Raw genomic sequence first — 21,211 nt, 5'->3', positions numbered from 1 at the left:
GCACCTTGTTGTTATGGCTTCTGTCACCTTTCCACTGCTGTGTGTGTGTGTGTGTGTGTGTGTGTGTGTGTGTGTGTGTGTGTGTGTGTGTGTGTGTGTGTGTGTGTGTGTGTGTGGGTGTGTGTGTGTGTGTCAGTCCGCTCCGGGCTTTGTGAAACCAGATCTGCCTCGTCCATCTCAGAGCGCCGAGCACAGACAGGCGGACCCATTAGGCCCCATGCTCTGCAGGGTGACCTTTGAACCTTCGTCTCCTGTTTGACCAAAATGGGTGGACAGGCCGCGCCGGGTCAGCGTTTTTTCCAGGTCATCACCGGCTATCAGCCCCTATCTGTGTGTGTCTGCCAATGAGCAGAGACGCTCCAAGGTCTGCACACAGTACTGGACCAAACAGGCACACACACAGGCACACACACACACACACACACACACACACACACACACACACACACACACACACACACACACACACACACACACACACACACACACACACAGGCGCGCACACACACACACACACACACACACACACACACACACACACACACACACAGGCACACACACACACACACTCAAAACTACAATGTCTTATTTGGTGATTCACTAAATGTGAGAGAGAAAAATGAGGAGATGAAGCTTGAGTTGAGAGTATTTAGAGTATTTGGAGCCAAGTTGAGCTCCATGTTTCCGCCACAGATACACAGACGCTCAGCAGGAAAGAGGTTCCCACGCTCGCTCTCCCTTTCTCTCTCTGTTTACACCGACTACCAGTGTGAAACAAGCAGCATCTTTGCAGGTGTAGAGAGGCGGCAGCTCTGTGCAGGATGCCAAGGATCTGCTGGCACTACGGTGCAGGCAGCTTCAGGAGAGAGAAGGTCTGAGCAGCTTCATGCCACAGACACACACACACATGTTCACAGTTTATTAACCACAGAGTGAACTTAAATGGAACTGCACCTTGGTTCTCAGGAGGCCCGAACTGACCTCTGACCCCTGACCCCTCGCTGGCCTGCAGGCAACACCGGGCTTCCATGTTACGTAGTGAGGACACGTTACACCTCAGTGGGAGCAGAAGTGAAGCGTCAGCGGCGTGCAGGCGGGGGCGTCTCGCTCTCACGGCCCGGGCCCGCTGGACGCGGTGGACCTGCAGGATTCCAGCCTTAACCCGGGTTCCTGCTCGGCCCGCCGAACCCAAAACTCTGCCACAACATCCCCGGCAGGAGGGCGACTCCCCGGGCCGTGTTTGCTCAGCTGCGCCGGCTTTGTGTCGGCGTGCGGAGCCCCACTCGCTCGCTCGCTTTCTGCTTGTTTTCTCCCCCCTCTCTCTCGCTCTCTGTTTGGTTTCTTTTCTTCGAACAGTTTGCAGCCTCATTTGTTCTCTGTTTGTCTTGCCGAGTGCCCGTCTGTCGTTTTTCGGAGGGATTGACGGCGGAGAGGCCAAGGGGTCGAGGTGAGGCGGCTACCTGAGGAAGTCTCACGTCTCCCACTGCATAGTGTCACGGTGGTGTCAACATGTCCGCTCGTCATGTAAACACGCCGCTGCTCCGCTCTGCACACGGAGCCGGAGGGTTTCATGCTACAACCAATTAACCAGTTCAATCTGGTTACCAGGTTTAAACCAAAACAACTTCACAGCTTTTGCCACCCTGGATGTAATTAAAGGTCAGGTCAGTTATCGCTGTGGTCGCCTCGTTAAGGTTCACAGCTGGACCGTGTGTGTGTGTGTGTGTGTGTGTGTGTGTGTGTGTCTGACCTGCAAAGATGCGTAGCCGCTTGCGTCTCGGCGGCGGCCCCAGACCCGACATGCCGGTGCACTCGTCCTCGTCGTCGCAGTCGCCGCTCCCGAATCCTTCCTCGCCGTCCTGGCTCCACCCATCCCCCCCGCCGCCACCACGTGAGCGGGCTCTCCAGCGCTTCTCAGACACCGTCACCATCCTCAGCAGCTGCGGCACAAACAGGACGTGGTTAAAGGTTAATGACATTAAAGAAAACAGGCGCTCCGCCCTTAACTAACCTCTTCATGAATCATTCTGCGGGGCTGGAATGTTCCTGAGAATTAATGATGCGACAAAGCTGTGAAAACAAATAAAGACCTTCCTGTAATCGGAGCACAAACTGTGACGTTACGAGCAGGCAGCGTCCTCCTGCACCGAGACTGGGCCCGATGCGAAGGTTTGATGTTTACCAAACTCTAAGTATATCTGCTTATCTGAGCCAGATGTGATATTTTGGTCCGTACGTGATTCACTCAAAGGGCTGCGGCCGATGGCTCCATGTAATTAACTGGGAGAAAGAGCGAGCCACTGGTGCGACTGTGTTGTTACTGGCACACATCATTGTCCTGAGTGGGAGTCTCAGGCCCGTGTGGATCCAGTGACACCACATAATACACTCTGCCTCAAGTGGACATCAAAAGGTGAAGTCTAAACAAAGTCCCACATCACTAAAAGAGGGAAGTCTCCACTGACTAACACTGATATTAATAGAAACGCCTAAAATGAAATGCCGATTCAGTCCGTGTAAAAACAGCTTCGGTGGCTGGCGAGATGCGCGATGTCAGCGAAACCGACCCTGATGACGTCACAGGGGGGAACTTCCTGTTTTTGCTGAAACGCCAAAAAACAAGGCGCTAAAAAAGCACATATGAGCTCCACATCTTCATCTGTGTAGCTGCTGTGATGTTATTAGCTGCGTTTACATGCAAGCGGCGTCTCGTCCAAGACACCAGACCGCAACAAGACGTTTCTGTCAGCTGTGATCACTGAGGACATTTATAATCTATGCTTTTTATCGTTCGCTGCCATCTAAGTGTTTCATCTCCCCTCTCAGATCTTAATCAGGCGGGAGTCTTCCTCTTCTCTCTTAGCGTGTGGCGTCCATCTCTTAAATTCACTCCTATCTGACATGTTTAGCTGCTGCTAAACCCTTTGGCTAACTCCTACCTAGCTCGCTAGCTAGCTAATCCTAACGTTATATATGGGTATTACGCAACATCGGGGTTATGGTCTGTGCTGGACGTCGTCGCTGAATGTATGAGAGCAGATTTACACAGAAATATCTTTAAGCTCAGCCTGATTAAGGTCTCAGTCGGGCCCTGCTCTGTGTTTACATGGGGTCTTAGCATGACTGATTTGGCTCCATTGCTGCGCTGCTAAAGCCTCTCATTTCAGAAAACTCCTGCTTTAAAAAGTCAAATGAGAGCTGGAGTGAGGAGCAGCAGCGTGTTTGTGGTGTGAGATGACTGATGATAAGTAAACCCTGGGAGTTAGAACAGCAGCTGCTTGTTCTGCCCTCTGTGATTTACAGAAGCTGTAATGTGTTGCACAACACAAACAAAAATCTGTTTATTGAGAAGTGCAGCAAAGTAATCAACTTGTAAATAAATCAGAAAAGCTGTGGAGTAATTTCATTGGAGGTCTTTGAACGCCTCTCGGTCATAAAAGCAGAAAGGAGGAAACCTAAGGACAAACCAGAGTCAAATCAAATGAAAGACAGATTTTAGTTTTAGCTCTGTGTCGCCTTTTACTTGAGTTTTTGGGTGTTTTTCTTTTAAGAACGGCCCAGGAATGAAGCTAACGTGTCGCAAAACATGTGAGCCAGCGTGCAGACGAGCAGCTCGGCCTCTCTGACCGTCACATCACACATGATTGAGAGGCCTGCCAAGCTAACAGATGTGCTAAATTCCAGCCTCCTGGCCTGTGTGCTGCCTTTCATCTCTCTGCTCGGCCTCCCTGTTTGTTTTGATTCATTTCCTTCCTATCTGCATACGTCAGCAGCCACTTCTCTCCCCCCGCCGTGTTGTTGTTGTTGTTGTTTGTTTTTTTTGGGTCGTCTGTGAGAGAAAATTGAGTTCATATGGGCCTAGACTCAGGTCAGCTGCTGCCACTGCTCGGGATCAGACAAAGGGAAGGAAAACTCAAGAGATAATGACAGAATTACGTCAGTCACAAGGTAAACACGCCTGTTCTCTCCCCTCAGCCGCATGTATACAAACCGCTCCATCTGGGTTTTACAAGTGACATAAACTCTAAGGTTTGGAGAGGGAACACACATCACCTTGTTCCCAGCATGAGCTGCCCAACAAACCTCTATTCATTTCCCAACATTGAGGCCATACACGGACGATGACCACAACATTTCTCAAAGCCCGGTCACTAAGAGCGAGCCACGGACAAACAGGGATTCATGCAGGATGGGTGATCCTCTGGAACATTCTGACATGTTAGGGGCTCAAGCTGACCACCCTGGAATAAAACCTCATTTAGCCCGAGACCTCTGCTGCACCTGGGGGACAGAGCAGAGTCCTCAGGTGGCACACGCACGCACGCACGCACGCACGCACACACACACACACACACACACACACACACACACACACACACACACACACACACACACACACACACACACACACACACACACACACACCTGTGATCTGTTAAATAAGCCCCATGGACTCTCCTCACTCTTCCTCCTGAGATGAATGGGACTTTAATGTACTGGACGGTTTGTTAAAGACAGAATCGCGTTTGTCTGCGTTTGCTGGAGCCGTTTCTATAGATCCACTGAGGTCCCGAAATTCCTTCCCATGCTCGGTATCCTGGCAACCTGGTGGGACGTTGGGAGGAGAAGGGAGGGGAGGAGGGGAGGAGGAGGGGAGTAGGGGAGGAGGGGAGGGGCTCCTCACAAACACATTTGGAGCAAAAACTACTTACAACAAAAACTCATAAAGCCGGAGAAAACAACGCAGCTCAGGATGTTTCAAGACAAAAGCTGTGGATCGACTGTTTGGAAATATGTGTGTGTGTATGTGTGTGTGTGTGACTAAAGCCATGTGTAACAGCACCTGCCAGCACACACAAATCTCCCATACACACAAATGTATCCCAAACATGTGTTATGATAAATCTAGATGAGCATGTTTCAGTCATAAATCTTCAGAATGATTCCTGAGTCCTTTAGTTTGATCCTGAGAGTGAATCAGAGTGTGATGACTTACAGAGACTTGAGACATTGACACAACTCAGATCACAGGGAGGAAATCAATCTACAGCTCTGGATCGTCATGTGATCCATCTTTGATTGGGTCGTAAACAACACAGTGCTTCTGCCAAGCCGCTGTAAAGAGGAACGCAAATTACAAGAGCAAGAATGATTTAAAATGTTTTTACTCCAAACTTCTATTGCATACATGAAGTGAGAGACTCAGATTTAATTCTTCATCATTAGTTATAAAGCCTGATCATGCTGTGATGTGGCTACGCTTCTTACTGTCGTGTTCTAATCTGATTAAATGTATTTTGTGTGTTTTCATATTTGGATGCCTTCATAAAGACAAAGGGCTCTGACCTGAAAGCTTTGTTTTGATTGGTCCTTTACTTCGGTAACATGAACACGCCTGGTTAGACACGCCCACCATAGACACGTAAGCTACAGTTCAGCTAATGTCACCTGTTTTCACTCAGCATACCCAGCAGTGCTGCAGCAAAGGGGGAGTAGAAGCAGATTAGAGTCACCAGTCACAACACATTTCTGGCTCGTTTGGATCTGGGCGTCTTTCAAAACAAAGACATTATCGAATCAAAATCCAGTCTGGTTTGATCATCTAACTACCAGTCACCATGTCCACGTCTGAGGACAGCAGGGCTGAGAAGACAAACCATACAGTATTAGCGGGATCTCAGCAGCGCCCCTGACTGAGGCCCAGGCCCCTCCAGGACAGAGCGGCGGGGCAGCACCTCTCTCTGCGCCTCTGTGGCTTCTGCCCGCTGGCTGGCTGCCTCTGCCATGGCTGCGGTCACGGGGAGGGGTAGGATGTTTGTGTCGAAAGTGACGCTGTGCTCTTGGCACGGCCCAGCCACAGCGTGATTCGACAAGAGCCTCCAGATGTACCACAAGAGGGAGAAACCTCAAGTCACTCTGGGCTGGAATCTCCTGCAATAAAAGGAGGAAGCAGGGAGGAAACAAATAAAAGAGACATTTTTTGAGAAATGCTCAGTATGTTTTCCATTAAGAGAGGAAATCTAGCGTTCTCTTCTCTCTCTACGCTTCAGGAGCGAGGGCTGGCTTCTGCAGACAGCTGGACACAGCTATAGGACGCGGAACATGTAATCAGCGCTGCGAGGCATCCCGCAGGCCACAGGGTTCACCTCCCCGAACACAAAAGCACAAGTCACACCAAGGAAACATGGGCTCAAAGGCTGCACACAAAGCCCAAACATGTGGCAGATTGCTCAATGCAGGCCAGCCTAGACAGAGACACAGAAACCACACGTCTGTCACTGCCTCCCACACATGACATGAACTCCTCATAGGGTCACCGTGCAACACGACAGCTGCGGCCCGGCGGCAGAGCGAAGCCACCGGTTGACCCGCGCTGCTAAAAATCAACCTGCGCTTACTGAAGATCAGCCGAGGCCGTTTATATCCAGCCGCCGTCCGAGCTGCTGTGTGGCCGCCGCTCCGCCACTAAAACACGAGAAGAACATAAAAGCAGATAATCTGAGCCAAATGTGAAAAACCCACAACGACTGCAGGAAGTGTTGAGCGGCGTTTGGATGAGTAATGCAAACAGAATGTGTAGGAGAAGAGAAGCTGCTTGCCGGCGTGTGATTGGGATCAGGCTCCGTGTTGTGTCCTCCTCTCTGAAGCTGAACATGTCCGGGCACGTCGCTCGTGACTCGGCCCAGACGGAATCTGACGCTCTGGATGTTTCTATCAATGCCTCAACACATCTCGTCTGCAAATCTAATCTACATAATTTACCTCCACAGCGTTCTCTCGGCTTGTTAGTGAGATCAGATGTTGGATGTTTCTGTGATTGCTTTGCTGACGCTGCAGAGTTGAGTCACCTGCTGCTCACCAGGTTAGAAGGTCACAGTTTGACTGCAGAATGAGCACTTTTTTGTAGGATTTGCATGATATATATTGGCTTATTTATGATGGAGGTGAAGTCTAATTGGGTCTGGTTTGCATTTAAAGCTCTAATTAAAAACCCAAAGTGCATTTTTAGATGAATGTAACCTTTCTGTACCGTGTAGTTCTCCGTCTTTGGGCTCTGCTGCTTTATTGTTCAGCACTCCAGCAAAAACAAAGCGTCTGAAAGCAGTGAGGAGGGAAGCCGGGTCCCGGGTCAGTGTGTTAGACTAATCATACACAAACACATGACCTTTCACTAAAAACTATTTTTCCTTGATTAATGAAGGAAATGAACTTTCCTTACACCTAATCCCCACGTGAGCGCCGAGCAGCGCCGCCGTGTATCAAGTTCACAGCCACGCAGTGTGGAGAGCAAGAAGAGAGGAGAAGAGAGAGAGAGAGAGAGAGGGAGACAGGGGGAGAGGGAGACAGGGGGAGAGAGACAGGGGGAGAGGGAGAGAGAGACAGGGGGAGAGGGAGAGAGAGACAGGGGGAGAGAGACAGGGGGAGAGGGAGAGAGAGACATGGGGAGAGGGAAAGAGACAGGGAGAGAGAGACAGGGGGAGAGGGAGAGAGAGACAGGGAGAGAGAGACAGGGGGAGAGGGAGAGAGAGACAGGGAGAGAGAGACAGGGGGAGAGGGAGAGAGAGACAGGGAGAGAGAGACAGGGGGAGAGGGAGAGAGAGACAGGGGGAGAGGGAGAAGGACAGGGAGAGAGAGACAGGGGGAGAGGGAGAGAGAGACAGGGAGAGAGAGACAGGGGGAGAGGGAGAGAGAGACAGGGAGAGAGAGACAGGGGGAGAGGGAGAGAGAGACAGGGAGAGAGAGACAGGGGGAGAGGGAGAGAGAAAGAGAGAGTGGCAGGGGGAAAGAGAGAGAGCGAGAGAGAGAGGGACAGACGGAGAGAGACAGGGAGAGACAGTGAGACAGAGTCAGGGAGAGAGAGACAGGGAGAGACAGTGAGACAGAGTCAGGGAGAGAGAGAGGGGGAGAGAGCGAGAGAGGGACAGACGGAGAGGGGGAGAGAGAGAGACAGGGAGAGAGAGACAGGGGAGAGACAGGGAGAGAGAAAGATAGAGAGAGAGAGAGAGAGAGACAGAGACAGAGACAGAGAGAGAGGAATGACACTTTCCACAGAGTGAGTCATGGAAAGCTCCTCAGCACGCCGACAGGCCGAGTGGCGTCCGGGCGACACGTCCTGCCCCGCGGTCCCGCCCGCTCTCTCCTCGACTCATTACTCAACTTTTATTGAATCTGAAAGTCAAAGAGGAGGGGCGCCCGTGCTCTCTCTCCCTCTCCCTCTCTCTCTCGTTGTCTTCCTCTATCTCTCGGCGGTCGAGTGTGTCACGCAACGGGAGCTCGGCCTCAGACTCTTAACGCAGACAAGATTGACTTTCTGATGCTAATTCCAGTTGGAGCAGAGCGGCGCTGCGATCCCGTTAAACTGGGCGTGTGTTCACTCCACCTTTCTGACTTAAACCTCAGAAGGTTCTTTCCACATTTCTCTCGTTTGGACTGAAACCTGAACGGGTTGGACTTTGAAAGTGAAGTAAAAGCCCCTAAGACCAGTGAGCTCACTGTGAGGAAGACAGACGGCCCGACGCAGCGTGTTTGTACAGATATAGCATGAAGGAACATAAAGGCCTTTCTTCCCGGTATAAATATCTCCGGTATGACAACAATTTTCATTCTTTTTTGAGGTTAACCACATGAAGATCCTGACTTATGTCTGTGAATGAGCCTGATTGTCTGCTTGGGGTTTAATAGTTTAAAAAGTTCCATTCCTGCACATGCTGCTGGTGGCTAAAATCAGATTACTCCCCTCAGACAATCTCCTCTTGTCTGCTGCTCCTCTGCGTTACATGTTATTGCCATGGTTCCCACAGTCATGTGTTGCTTAGAAACCCTCCGTCCCCAACATCAGCAGACCGTCCACCGCCTGTCCCGTGATCGCACCTACAGGGAGCAGCCGGCGCTCAGCTGGGCCGAGCGAGCGGCTGACAGAGGGAGGACGGGCCTGTGTTTACCCCACGCTCTGGTGAGTCACACACACACACACACACACACACACACACACCAAATGTTACCTGGGCTGGGATTTAAATGATTTGGACAGATTTTCATGCGTTATGTGTTTTACATCTGTTTTACTAAACTGCTGCTTTCTTTGGCTCCTTTAGGTTGTGGTTTCGTAAAAATGTGACGCTGCCCCCCGGTGGACACGCAATCTGTGCGTGAGAAAAGCTCCCAACACGGCTTAACACATATAACATACACACACGGCTGAGTAGATGGAGTTCTGATACATAAGTTAGGTTTGTTTCATCAATTCAGACTTCTTTGTGTAGCATTCTGATGTAAACACAACATTTGATATCCTGATGTATTGCCTAAATTGCAGTCTAATTGAAGTTTCCTCCTCGTGCTTGTAGAGGAAGTGACAGAGAGAACAAACACAGAGGTGAGGTTAAAAAAAGAGAAGAGAAGGAAACGACAGGAAAAGGAGCAAAGCGCTGCCAGGAGCTGCAGCGGTGCTGAGATGAAAAGGCGGCGGCGGCGGCGGTGTGCACATGGGAGAAAGATAAAGTTAGGGAGTGCTAACACATTGACAGGTCCAGAGGGGCGCCTCTCTCCGCTCTGCCCCCCAGAGCACCGCCGCCCCAAACAAAAGGCAGAGGAGGAACAGGGGAGGTCTCTGACCCTCGCAGGGAGACCCTCTGATGACCTGGCAGAGACAGGAAACAGGAAGTGTGACCCCTGACCTCTTCAGGAGGGAGGGGGGAGTGAGGGGGGGGGGGGGGGGGTGCTGCGGTTACAGAGCAACACGTTGCTCTGCCCAGTGACAACAAGACCAGGATGTGTCGATCACAAAGTGCAGCGTGTGCAGGAAGACTCAGCTGTCCGCACGTCCGCTCCCCGACAGCGCCTCTGCCGCGGGAAAACACAAGGAAGCATCGGAGCAGCGACAGAGCGACAGACTTACAGGCTTCACGGAGAGCAGTTGTAACTCTGTGATGTGGCTCTGGGTCAGTCAGCGGAGCGGCGGGGCGGGCGTCTGGCTCAGGCTGCAGGTTTTTATAAGCAGGCTGCGTGATAATTACACCCAGTGGGGCGGTGGTGTGTGTGTGAGCAGAGGGGCGGAGTGGGTAAGGAGAGAGGTGACCTAGGACCCAGGACCCAGGACCCAGGACCCGGGCCTCAGGGCTCGATGGGGGGGAGGGGGGGAGGGATGAAGGTAAGAATGAAGGGGTGGCAGCGGTGGTAAGGATGGTTGGGCCTCATTAGCAGGCAGACTAATTGGGAGGAAAAGAGGAAAAGAGGAAAAGAGGAAAAGAGCCCTCACATGCTCCGTCTGACCTCCCAGCCAGCGGGGGAGGGGGAGGGAGAGGGAGAGGGGGGGCAGGCGAAGGATTCCCTAAGTTAACCAACACATTCTACTCTTACTCTGTGTGTGTGTGTGTTGTTCAAAGTTTATTATAATAAACATTAACACTCTAAACATATCAATGTTTATTTGTAAAGCTCTAGTCATGTCTAGCCGCTCTGTGGACTTCCTCTATATAAGGACAGTAACTATCCCCCTTCCCCGGTCTGGGATATGGCGTCTATTTTGAGGGAACCTGGAAGACCCCTTAATCATCCATGTGTGTGCGTTTATTTTCATTGATAGTTTTAGACGCATCACAAACCAAAGACTGCACAGAATGAAGGATACAGAGTCTACAGCTGATCCCTGCTCACACACACATAGAGCGGCACAATGGCCCCTGCTCGCTCTTCTACCTCCGGAGTCGCTCTACGCAGACATGAAAAGGAGGGCGAGTGCACGCGGCCCTGGAGGGGGTATATTAAATAACATCAAACAGGAGTCAGGCCTTTGAGTGCAGCAGCATAAAGTCCAGGTGAGTGTAAGTTTACCAAACAGCAGGACCGTCTGACACCCACGGCGTCCATTAGTCTGACTGTAAGCTCACCCTGCAGGCGAGGACGCCACACACTGCCCCCGTCGTCAAGCTGATTCCATATTACAAACACACACATATCAGCGTGTGTGGATATATATGTGTGTTGCTTTACTACTGCCACTTGCATCCATTATGTGTCAGGGCAGTGGTTGTATGAAATGTAGCTGAGATGTAGCTGAGATGTAGCTGAGATGTAGCTTAACCACCTGAGTGGACCAGGCAGGTAACAGGTTAATTTATCCCGAAAAATAAATAAATAACAGATTGTTCGGATGACTTCAATGTTTGCTGAGAAGAAGACCTTCACCTAGTATTACGTGCGATGCTGACTGTCAAAGCGAGCTCCGTAGCACCTGAGCTAAGCGTGTGTAACGTGGTATTCTGCTGTAAGCATTAATGCGCCTTATATTTGAGTGTGTGTCGCGACCGAGCGTGTACGAGGTGTCGAGCGTGTGCTGCCAGCGCTCTGGTTGCCGCTCTGGCTCTGAGGAAGTGAGACTGCGTGATGGAATTTGTGGCGCTCGGGATCTGGTTTATTTTCCACCCTGGATTCCTGTCCTACCTGCAGGATTTTCCCAGGTTCTGGCTTCAATTATGCTGGGAAGCTGTGTGTGTGTGCGTGTGTGTGTGTGTGTGTGTGTGTGTGTGTGTGTGTGTGTGTGTGTGTGTGTGTGTGTGTGTGTGTGTGGGGAGGGGCTGGGAGGGAAGGGCGACAGAGCTGGAGTCTGTCACACACAACTCAGCACAGCTGGAGAGATGGAAAGAAAGGCGAAGAACGCGGTGAGACAGGATGGAGGGATGAAAGAGCGAGGGGAGGGAGGTAAAGAAGCAGAGCCAAAACGTCTCAGCGAGGAAGAAACTCACGTGAGGAGGAGCGGCGTGTTACAGCCGGCAACTTCACAAACAGACCGGAACATTCTGGATTGTTAAGTGAGTTGTTGCCAGATCTATGAGCCCCTCTGGATCCAGAGCTCCAAACATGTTAAAGCCTCTCAAAGCTCCTCTACATGAACTTACAAGTCCAGTTTGATACAAATTGTGTTTCCATCCTATCAGGCTCGACCCTGAACATCTGTATTCCCCCATGGATCTCTCTCCTATAGAACCTTCCGTGTGTCTCCTCTCATCAGGTTGCCGCGGCGAGGATGAGCCTGTCAGAACGAGCGGCGGAGGTCTGACCCCTCAAATGGCAAACTCATCTGACAAATGAGTGGGAAACGCTCTGTAATCAAAGACCAATCACATAATTGCTGTATTTTGCCACGAGCTCAACCGTCTCCTGTGAGATTAGTCGTTCAGAGGAGAAACCTGATAGTCTGGGAAGTTAAACAGATGTTGAGAAAAACAAACTGGGCTCTGCGGCACAAGAACAGATCATCAAAATAATGTTTTCTAAATTAAGAAGCGTAACTAAGCAGACAGCTGCAGACAACACAGCGACTGAGCGGTCCTGAGGTCGGAGGAGAACCTGAGGAACGCAAAAGAATGTGAAAATATTGCGAGAAAGTGTTTATGATCTCTTGAGGTGGGTTTCTTGGCGAGGGGATAGAGAAGTAATTGGTAAAAGTGTAATGGAAACAGACGTTGGGACTTAGTGGTTCTGTGGGACATGACGTGACGGGGAGCGTTTAATTTCCGGGCGAGTCGTAAACAGAAGCGCGGCGTGTTTTGTTTGGACCGAGGACGAGATGTTCTAGAGTTTAATCAGAGAAGAAGAACGGACAGATACAGACGTCAGACCACAGAAGATGAAACTTTGCAGCTTTTCTTTACAAGATAGATGAAATATGACGACGACGGCCCCGAAGTCTCCGCTCCCTTATCAACAAGTCAGGGAACGGCGTGATTCATGTTCGGCTGAACGGTCTTAGTAGGACGATGATGTCACTGCGAAGCGTGTTGATGTCCAAACATGTGGTCGTTGGGCAGGTCCCGTCTGAGGAGAGCGCAGATCAGAGGACATGATGCTTATTAACTCCCGGGGAGCTGCTAGCTGCTAGACGCTGCAGAGCCGCCACACGTTTGCTTCTGCAGGACGCTGACGTCTGGCTGTTGAACTCTGTCAACCTCTGGAGCTTCTCTTCCAGAAACCAGATAGACTTCAGAGAATGTCACGGGCGTCACGTCAGCGCTGAAGAACACTCAGGCACGTCGCTTTATCGCCCGGCCTGTTAACACACAGCAGGGCAGAACACACAGATTGGAAACTGGCGCAGGAATTTCTCCCACAGCGCAGGAGCGACGGCCGTGTTTAGATATTCCCAATAACCTCAGAAGAAAGTCATCTCTCTTCATCCATTTAAAGAGCGCAGTTCACTTTAAACTTGGCGGCGGTTCAGCCATGACATCAGCCGCTTCAGGCGTGAGAAAACCTTGTTTAATAAGCCGGGAGGAAAAGGCTGCGCCGGCGTTTTTTTTCCGGTGTTTAGTTTAGCCTCGCACAGGGACGAAGGGCCGCGCTCTGAACCGCCACGGCGTCTCCCTATCTGCTGATGCTCTGATCAACACTGACAACGTGAGAAATGACACGTTTCCGCCGCATAGCCGCGCTTCACATGGCCATCGTCACGGAGCACTTAGGAGCGGAGGAACGAGACATCAGGGGGATTAGAGCTGGAAGGAAGTGGATTCTTTGGTGGGGTCCCGCGTTCCTCTCCCGGCTGGAGCCCCTATGCTTTATGACACGGCCCTGCTGACAGAGGGGCTGGGACGGGACTGGCGGTTAGGAAAAGTGGGTCAGTCCAAGCTGGAGGAGCCATTGATTATGTTCTCTGGTGGAGCCAAGAAGGAGACGAATGTTCTCACAAATGGGAAACGTGTGCGGGATCAAAGGGGGCCCTTATAGGACCTGGACCCGCCAGTATAGCAGCGACCTGCGCCCCCCCAGAGTGGAGCGGGATTTAGAAACGCAGAAGAGGATTCTCAGCTATTTCATCTCTGAACATCGTGTACGCAACGGTCACACGCGCACACACACACACACACACACACACACACACACACACACACACACACACACACACACACATACACACACAAACATACACACACACACATCATGAGTCTGAAACGCTGCAGTTTTAATTTGTATGGCACACTGCTGGTAGACGTCCAGGAACATTACACACCAGGATAGGATCTCATTGTTGGCCTGTCCTCTCTCTTACACACACACACACACACACACACACACACACACACACACACACACACACACACACACACACACACCACACACAAACAGGGCAGATGAAAGTAATTATCTGTGAGCGCTGGCCCGGCTCGCTCATATCAGATGGTTAATTAGTCCATTTGCTCTGAGCCCGGCTCCATCCAGAGCCGGTGGTCTTTCAACTGGCAGGAGGCGGAGACCTCGTAAAAACGCTTTTAACCCGACAACATCACTTTCTCTGCCGCTTTAAGGCTTTGTTTACGTAATGCCTGTTCAAAGCAGTGTGGGCCGTATACATATTCAACGTTTAACACGTTTTTAAAGCACAGGATAAAGCCAAATGTGACATCATGCCTTTGTATTGACCACTCTGCTGCTCTTAAAGCTACAGTACGTCATTAAATCCTCCTCCTCCTCCTGCAGGCTGATAGGGAGCCACTGTGACATCTATCATGTCTCTGTAGCGCCTCCTACTGACGGACTCAGACGCCGATCCACTTCTACGCTTCCCTACTGCAGCACCACCGTGCACACTGGGTGGAAATAGGACAACTGCATCAGGTCTTCTTACTTTTAACATTAAGTAACAGTGAACAAGACAAAACCTGTTATTCGAGCTGCTAAAAGGACAAACAGTCCATCCATCCATCATTCCCTATACCCGTTTAACTTCAACCCACTTGGACACGCAGAGAACACGTAAACTCTCCACACGGACCAGGACCAGGCCCAGGTTGGACTTGTTTCCCTCTTTTGTTAGCGCTCAGCACCGAGCCAGCGTTTCCATTGGTGGGAGACATTTTGTTTTCCAAAATGGATTTTTGAGTGATAGATAGAGCGAGTGACAGGAAGGCCTGAGAGTAGAAGTTAATGTGCTGAGACAGGCCCACATGATGGCCACAGAGCGGAGGGCACACACACACACACACACACACACACACACACACAGACCACAGATCTCTGGATTTCACTTTTTCTCAGCTCTTTCAAATCAAAGCTTAAATCTTTCAGCTCTTCTCCTCTGCTTCTTATTAAATGTGGGACAGCTTCACCCCCACGCTGCAACCACACTCTAATGTTTGATTCTCTTATTTTAAAAGTCACCAGTCATTATCTAGCCCCGTCTTTGTGTGTGTGTTTATATTCTAACGTCTCTGTGTGGCCTCGTGTTTTTAATCTCCTGTGTTAATCTTCTCTTCTGTTCTCATTAAACTGCTGCTGCCTGTGGTGTAAATTAAACAGGAGATAACAAATATTACCTGGATATCAGATATGCAAAGAAGTATCTATCGTGCAAATTGAGTGCAGACCTCATCTCCCTCTGGACACAAACACAGAGCCGCTAGCTTCATCATCTCAGTGACACGTGGGTGGCTGCTGCCTGATTTAAGCCTTATTTGTTAATGCACTGGGACTCCACACTGCACCTGCTGATCGTCCATCACAGCACACAAACACACACACACGTCTGAGCTCTTTCATTAAGATTGATCAGCTTGAAGAAGACAAAAACAATGATGAAGAGCCTATTTTGTGCTCAACTAAATCATGCATCTACATCGAATTAGCAAAAATGTAACGGACTCTTCCATGATCACACACACACACACACACACACACACACACACACACACCCACACCCACACCCACACAGACTTGTTGGATCGTTCCCTCTGAAGGTGTTCCTGTTATTCCCGGCCCTTTATGTTTATGTGAGTTATGTGAAAGTATTTGTAAAGTTTGATTTCAGCCCAAATCATAAAAAGCATCTCGGTGACTCAGAATCCTTTCACTGCACAAGAAAAATTCCACCAAAGTTGCAGTTTTTGTCAGAAGTGCATCCAGACGATTGAAGTGAAGATCTGAAGCCTCAGCTGAAGCACAAATGTGCCGCTCGGTCATCAGGAGTCGGACTAAACGCTCCCATGTGAACGGGACGTTTACATCCATCCTGTGTTTGTGTCACCAGAAACACAAACACAAACACGTCTGCATATAGATGATGTCACCGCACAACACGGGAGCCAATGAGGAGTGAGATGAGTGTCGGGTTACTGGAAGCGTCTAATCACACACATGTGCACACAGACACACTCTCACACACACACACTCTGGTGTATCAAACAGAGAGAGAGACGTGCAGCTGTAACACAATGAGACACTCATTTCCCCAAAGTGCATTTTCTAACTAAATCTCATCAAAAGCCGATCAGGAACCTGATCTGCATGGTGAACATGCAGGTCCACTCAGGCCCGCTGAGGCTAACTGAGTCTCACTGAGTCCCACTGAGGCTCTGCTCCTCATCACACGCTCACAATGTTTGTCCCTCTCACTGCATCTGCTTTCGAGAGCTTTATTACATTAGAGTGTGTGTGTGTGTGTGTGTGTACGTGCCCTGTGTTTGTCAGATTAGACCTGCATGTGTGCGTGTGTGTGTGTGTGTCCCATTTCCTCCTGAGCGTGTTTGACAAATAGTTCTAAGCTGAATCATCTGCGGGTCACTTTGAATAAAGGAGGCAGCAGCGGTTGTAAGTAAACCTCTAAAGTCTCAGCCTCCTCTCTCTCAGCAGGCCTGAGCTTGCGTGAGGTCATACGGCAAAAAGTAAATGAGAGCATCACAGGGTCTCCGCCCGTAACTGTGACTGTGCTGCTGCTCCTGGGCGGCCTGCTGGGAGAACTGGGAGAAGATCCTTAGCTCCTTAGATCTCTGAGCTCCGGCTGTTTGAACAAGAGCGGAGGATCAAACTCCACAGAGACAGGCCTGCAGCACTCAGGAGCTCATGCAAACACACACACACACACACACACTCCCACACACTAGACTATAATGCAGAAGGTGGTCGGTGGGCGTGGCGGCGTGTTGACAGCTACAAGCACAACCACCAGAAAGCAGGAAACACAGCAGATCTGTGGGCCGATACGTCTCCATGCAGAGGCCCAGCCTGAGCCTGAACACCAGCTACACACTCCAAAAGGTGGTTTCCATGGTGATGACCAGAGCAAAAAGAAAGGGAAGGGGGGTGCTTTGATGACAGCTGGGGCTTAGTGAAGTCCTGTCAGTCATAACAGCCCCCATCACCCTCACAGCTAACAGACCGGCTCTCAGTGTTTACCTCCTACATCTGAAGACCACGAGTTACAAACTCAAACTCAAAGGGCTGCAGAGGTCAGAGGTCGTGTGTTTGGATGGAGACATGTTCGATCTGAGGCAACATCTCCAGTTTATGTTTCATTGCTTGGTATTTCTCATTGTCTGTACTCACAACACAATAAATAAGACTGGAAATATGTCTGCAGGCTGGAAAACAACAACGTCTAACAGGAAGGAGGAGCGAGACGATGAAGCTGCATACGCTGGAGTCCAACCGATGAACTTCTGATGAGGACACCAGTCAGAGAATCTAAAGAAGGAAGTGTGTGTGTGTGTGTGTGTGTGTGCATGTGTGTTGATTTAAAATCCACCCAAGCTGTGTGTTTTTGGAGGAGACGCACGACGACAGAGGGAGACCTTCAGACTCCTCACTGAGGCCCGTGTTGACCTTTGACCTGCATCTCCAGCCTGTCTGCACCTCCATGTCCTCTCCTCCTGTGCTGAGCCCCACAGGAGCTGCAGATGTCCTCGGAGCTGGAGGAGGACAACAGTGCGTCTGTCTCGCCGTCTTTCCTTTCTTAACCCCGACACCACCGCAGACCAGAGGGCGACAAAAACATCTCACACACACACACCAGCCTGGGAACAAATATGAACCGCACACACACACACACACACACACACACACACACACACACACACACACACACACACACACACACACACACACGGCTGACCTGGTTGATGTGTTTGAGTTTGTCGATGATCTGGCTGATGACGGGCTCGGGGGGCTTGTTGCTGCTTCGGGTCTCGTGGGGGCCGGACCGCTTCAGACCGGGACCCTGAAACCTGAGGGGGACACAAGACCACATGGAGCTTCAATGTGACTGATCACACACACACACACACAGACACACACACTGGAACAAATATCCATCACTCCAGACTGGGGCTTTATCCCCATCTAGTGGTGACAGGAGGAACTGCTCCTCTGGTTTCTTCTTTGGAAAGCAGATCAGTCACTTTGCTCTCTGATTAAACAAACAAACTGTGACCCAAATGTAAACAAACGGTTCATCCATCAACAGCAGCTCCATCTCGGTTACACACATGTTCAGTTTTCCATGATGTCACTCTTCACTAACATCTATGTTGTAATCTAATTTAATCTAACAAACACAACAGGATTAGGGCTTAATTTCATTTTTGTTTTGGATAAAATAACTTGAAATGAAATCTTTTGGACTGTGTCGTCATGGATACGCTTGTTCTGGTCTGTCCTCGGGACCGAAGCCCATATTGTTTCAGGCAGCACACACACACACACACACACACTTGGACACGTCTAACACGTCGCTCACATAGTTTCACTTTTCTGCCAAGAGTCTGCAAAGTCTGAGCTGAGATTCATCTCACAGACGTTTACAGAACGAGAGAGAGAGAGAGAGAGACAGAGAGAGAGAGAGAGAGAGAGAGAGAGAGAGAGAGAGAGAGAGAGAGAGAGAGATAGATAGATAGATAGATGTTTGTGTATGAGTGTGTGAGCTGTGCAGACAAAGCATGAGGTCATACTCCTATCTGAACACACACTCTCTCTCTCACACTCTCTCACACACACACACACACACACCTCTCACCTGCCGTCTCCATCCATCAGCCTCTCAGAGCCTAAGTCCGGCTTTTCATTAAACTCAAATTACATTTCCTGTTATTTATTCTCCTTATTAAGCATGATGTCACCCTCCGTCCCCCCTTAATCATCACATTAATAATGGAGGGAGGTGTGTGATCCATTAAGAGAGGAGAGGAGAGGAGAGGAGGAAGTATGGGTGGAGGACAGAGGAGTTTGGGCCGCAGCAGCAGCAGCTTGTGTTTCCTGTGATGAATGCCGGTGAGCTCATGTTGCAGAGGTATAACTCAGCGCCGAGCCTCACCAGCAGGTCGCTCTGCCTTCGCCATCCCATCGCTTCCTTCGCCATCGGACGCATCAATTACCTCCCAGTGATAACGTCATCAAATCTAACGCCGCTTCCTGTGGGAGGTGTGAGACGTCTCTGGGTGAGCTGAAGGAGACATGAGACACCGAGGCTCCTCACACCTCCGCCACCGGCTCACACTTCCACTCCCACTGAGCCACGTCACCGCCACGCGCCAGACAGACGGGTCAGAGGTCAGCGCACAGACCGGATTATTGGAGGCTACTGGAGGCTGAGTGAAAGCTCCAGCATCAGTCAGTCAGACAGACAGACAGACAGACACACACACACACACACACACACACACACACACACACACACACACACACAGGGACTGAAATTATACTTCTGTGAATAAAATAACTAATATCATCTCAGCAAATATAGTACTCAGTGTGAACAACGGTGCTGTGTTCAATGATTCGTGTGTTAATGTGGAAATCACATATATGAGATTAATTTGTGTGTGAAGAACATTGAATTATGGAAAGTTTGGAATAAAATCTGTAATTAAAACTAAACTACAAAGCTCATACCTCCATCAAGGCCGAATAAGCCAAAGACAAAAAAGAAGACAACTGATTGATCTAAAGAGAAAGAATGACTGTCAAAATACAAATAATAAAATAAAGAGTTTCTCTGGATGTATCTCACTTTGTCATTAAATACAGAAACAACAACAACAACAACAACAACAACAACAACAACAACAACACTCCACTCCTGCTGATAATGAGGTTGTGTGATCAGCTGAGTGTCAGACTGAGCAGGAAGCTGGAGCTTTTGTCTGCTGGGTGTCAATAACACTGAGCTCCACTTTGACAAAAGTTAGAAAAATCAATAATCATGCCAGAAAGAGAGAATGGTGCAGTGTCTCCATAGCAACCATCCCTTTTCAGGGAGGAACAATCGTCTACATTGTTGTCACTTCAGCTTCACCTGGCAAGAGTTTGATCAATATGACAAAGACGAGACACTGCAGATCTTCCTCCAAACTCTGGATGAGACCAAATCTGAGTGTGTGTGTGTGTGTGTGTGTGTGTGTTCTTCATCACACAGGCCACACACACATCCACACACACGGTGCTGAACTCCTGGTGGAGATTCAACAAAGTCTTTCACCCAAAACTGAGCTGAGGTCTTTTCCAGTTTCCAGGTCAGCAAAAGGAGGAAGAGGAGGAAGGGGAGGAAGAGGAGGAAGAGTCAGCTGAGCTCCAGGAAGCTTTGACCTCTTTGCCTCCCTCAAACTCCAGAGGTCAGAACAAAACAAACTAACACACACACACACACACACCTGATACGCTTAAAGTCTTAAAGCGTAAAGTCTCTGCAGCGGTCAGATAGATGAAGAGCAGAGAGACGTAGATATGAGAGCAGAAGAAGAGTGGATCTGCATTCTGCCTCGTCCCAGCTGAGGCGTGACATCAGTGATGCGGTGGATCTGATCAGCGTGATGAAAGCGTCTCTGCTCTGATCTCTGCTCCAGGTGGGAACGGAAACACGGCTGATAAAAAGACACCACTTTAGTTTCGCTCCCCTCCTCTCCTCCTCCCTCCATCTCTCCATCTCTCCCTCTCTCTCTACCCGGCCCTCCGGCGCTCCCTGTCACCCGCCCGGTCTAAATTTATCTGTAGGAGACAATACGACAATGAGCCCAGCGTTTGGCTCAATCTGAGAGGATAATGGAAGACGATCCAGAACAAATCTGGGAGTGAAAGAGCACCCAGAGGAATGTGGAGGCATCGGGCCCTCAAGCCGACACGGAGAGCAGGAGAGAAGCTTCCTGAGAGACACGCTGCTAATCTCTCCATCTCTCCATTGGCTTGTCTCCCCCCTCCTCTCCCTCTCCCCCCCTCGCTCTGCTCTGGCTTGTAATCGTTCCCTCAGGTGGCCTCTCTCTCTCTCTCTCCCTCTCCCTCTCCCTCTATCCCTCTCCCTCTCTCCCTCTCTCTCTCTCTCTCTCCTCACCCACCTGAATCAGACTCTCGCCTAACTCTCTCTACCGCTTGTCTCCAGCTTGTCTCAGGCTTGTTTCCCTGCTTTGAATCCTCTGTTGCAGGTAACCAACCTGGGGGACTGTGAGGTAACCAT

The 21,211-nt window shown here is 50.1% G+C and overlaps 1 protein-coding gene across 1 annotated transcript in view; it reads right to left on the bottom strand.

Moving 5' to 3' along the window:
* Positions 1-954: 954 nt before the first annotated feature.
* Positions 955-21,211, bottom strand: part of gpc3 (glypican 3) — a gene marked incomplete at its 3' end in the record, with an annotated part of 80,457 nt that continues 60,200 nt past the window's right edge. The window contains 4 exon segments of the mRNA XM_076143407.1: positions 955-1,411; positions 1,414-1,544; positions 1,709-1,940; positions 17,882-17,993. Coding sequence (XP_075999522.1) covers positions 955-1,411; positions 1,414-1,544; positions 1,709-1,940; positions 17,882-17,993 — 932 coding nt within the window.

Source organism: Genypterus blacodes, unplaced genomic scaffold (genome assembly GCF_046128005.1).
Source record: "Genypterus blacodes isolate CSIRO-AG114 ecotype Tasmania unplaced genomic scaffold, CSIRO-AGI_Gbla_v1 ptg000024l_1, whole genome shotgun sequence".
In the NCBI taxonomy this organism is placed as follows: Eukaryota; Metazoa; Chordata; class Actinopteri; order Ophidiiformes; family Ophidiidae; genus Genypterus; species Genypterus blacodes.
Note: the sequence above shows the minus strand (reverse complement) of the source record. Positions and strands in the feature narration are given on the sequence as shown.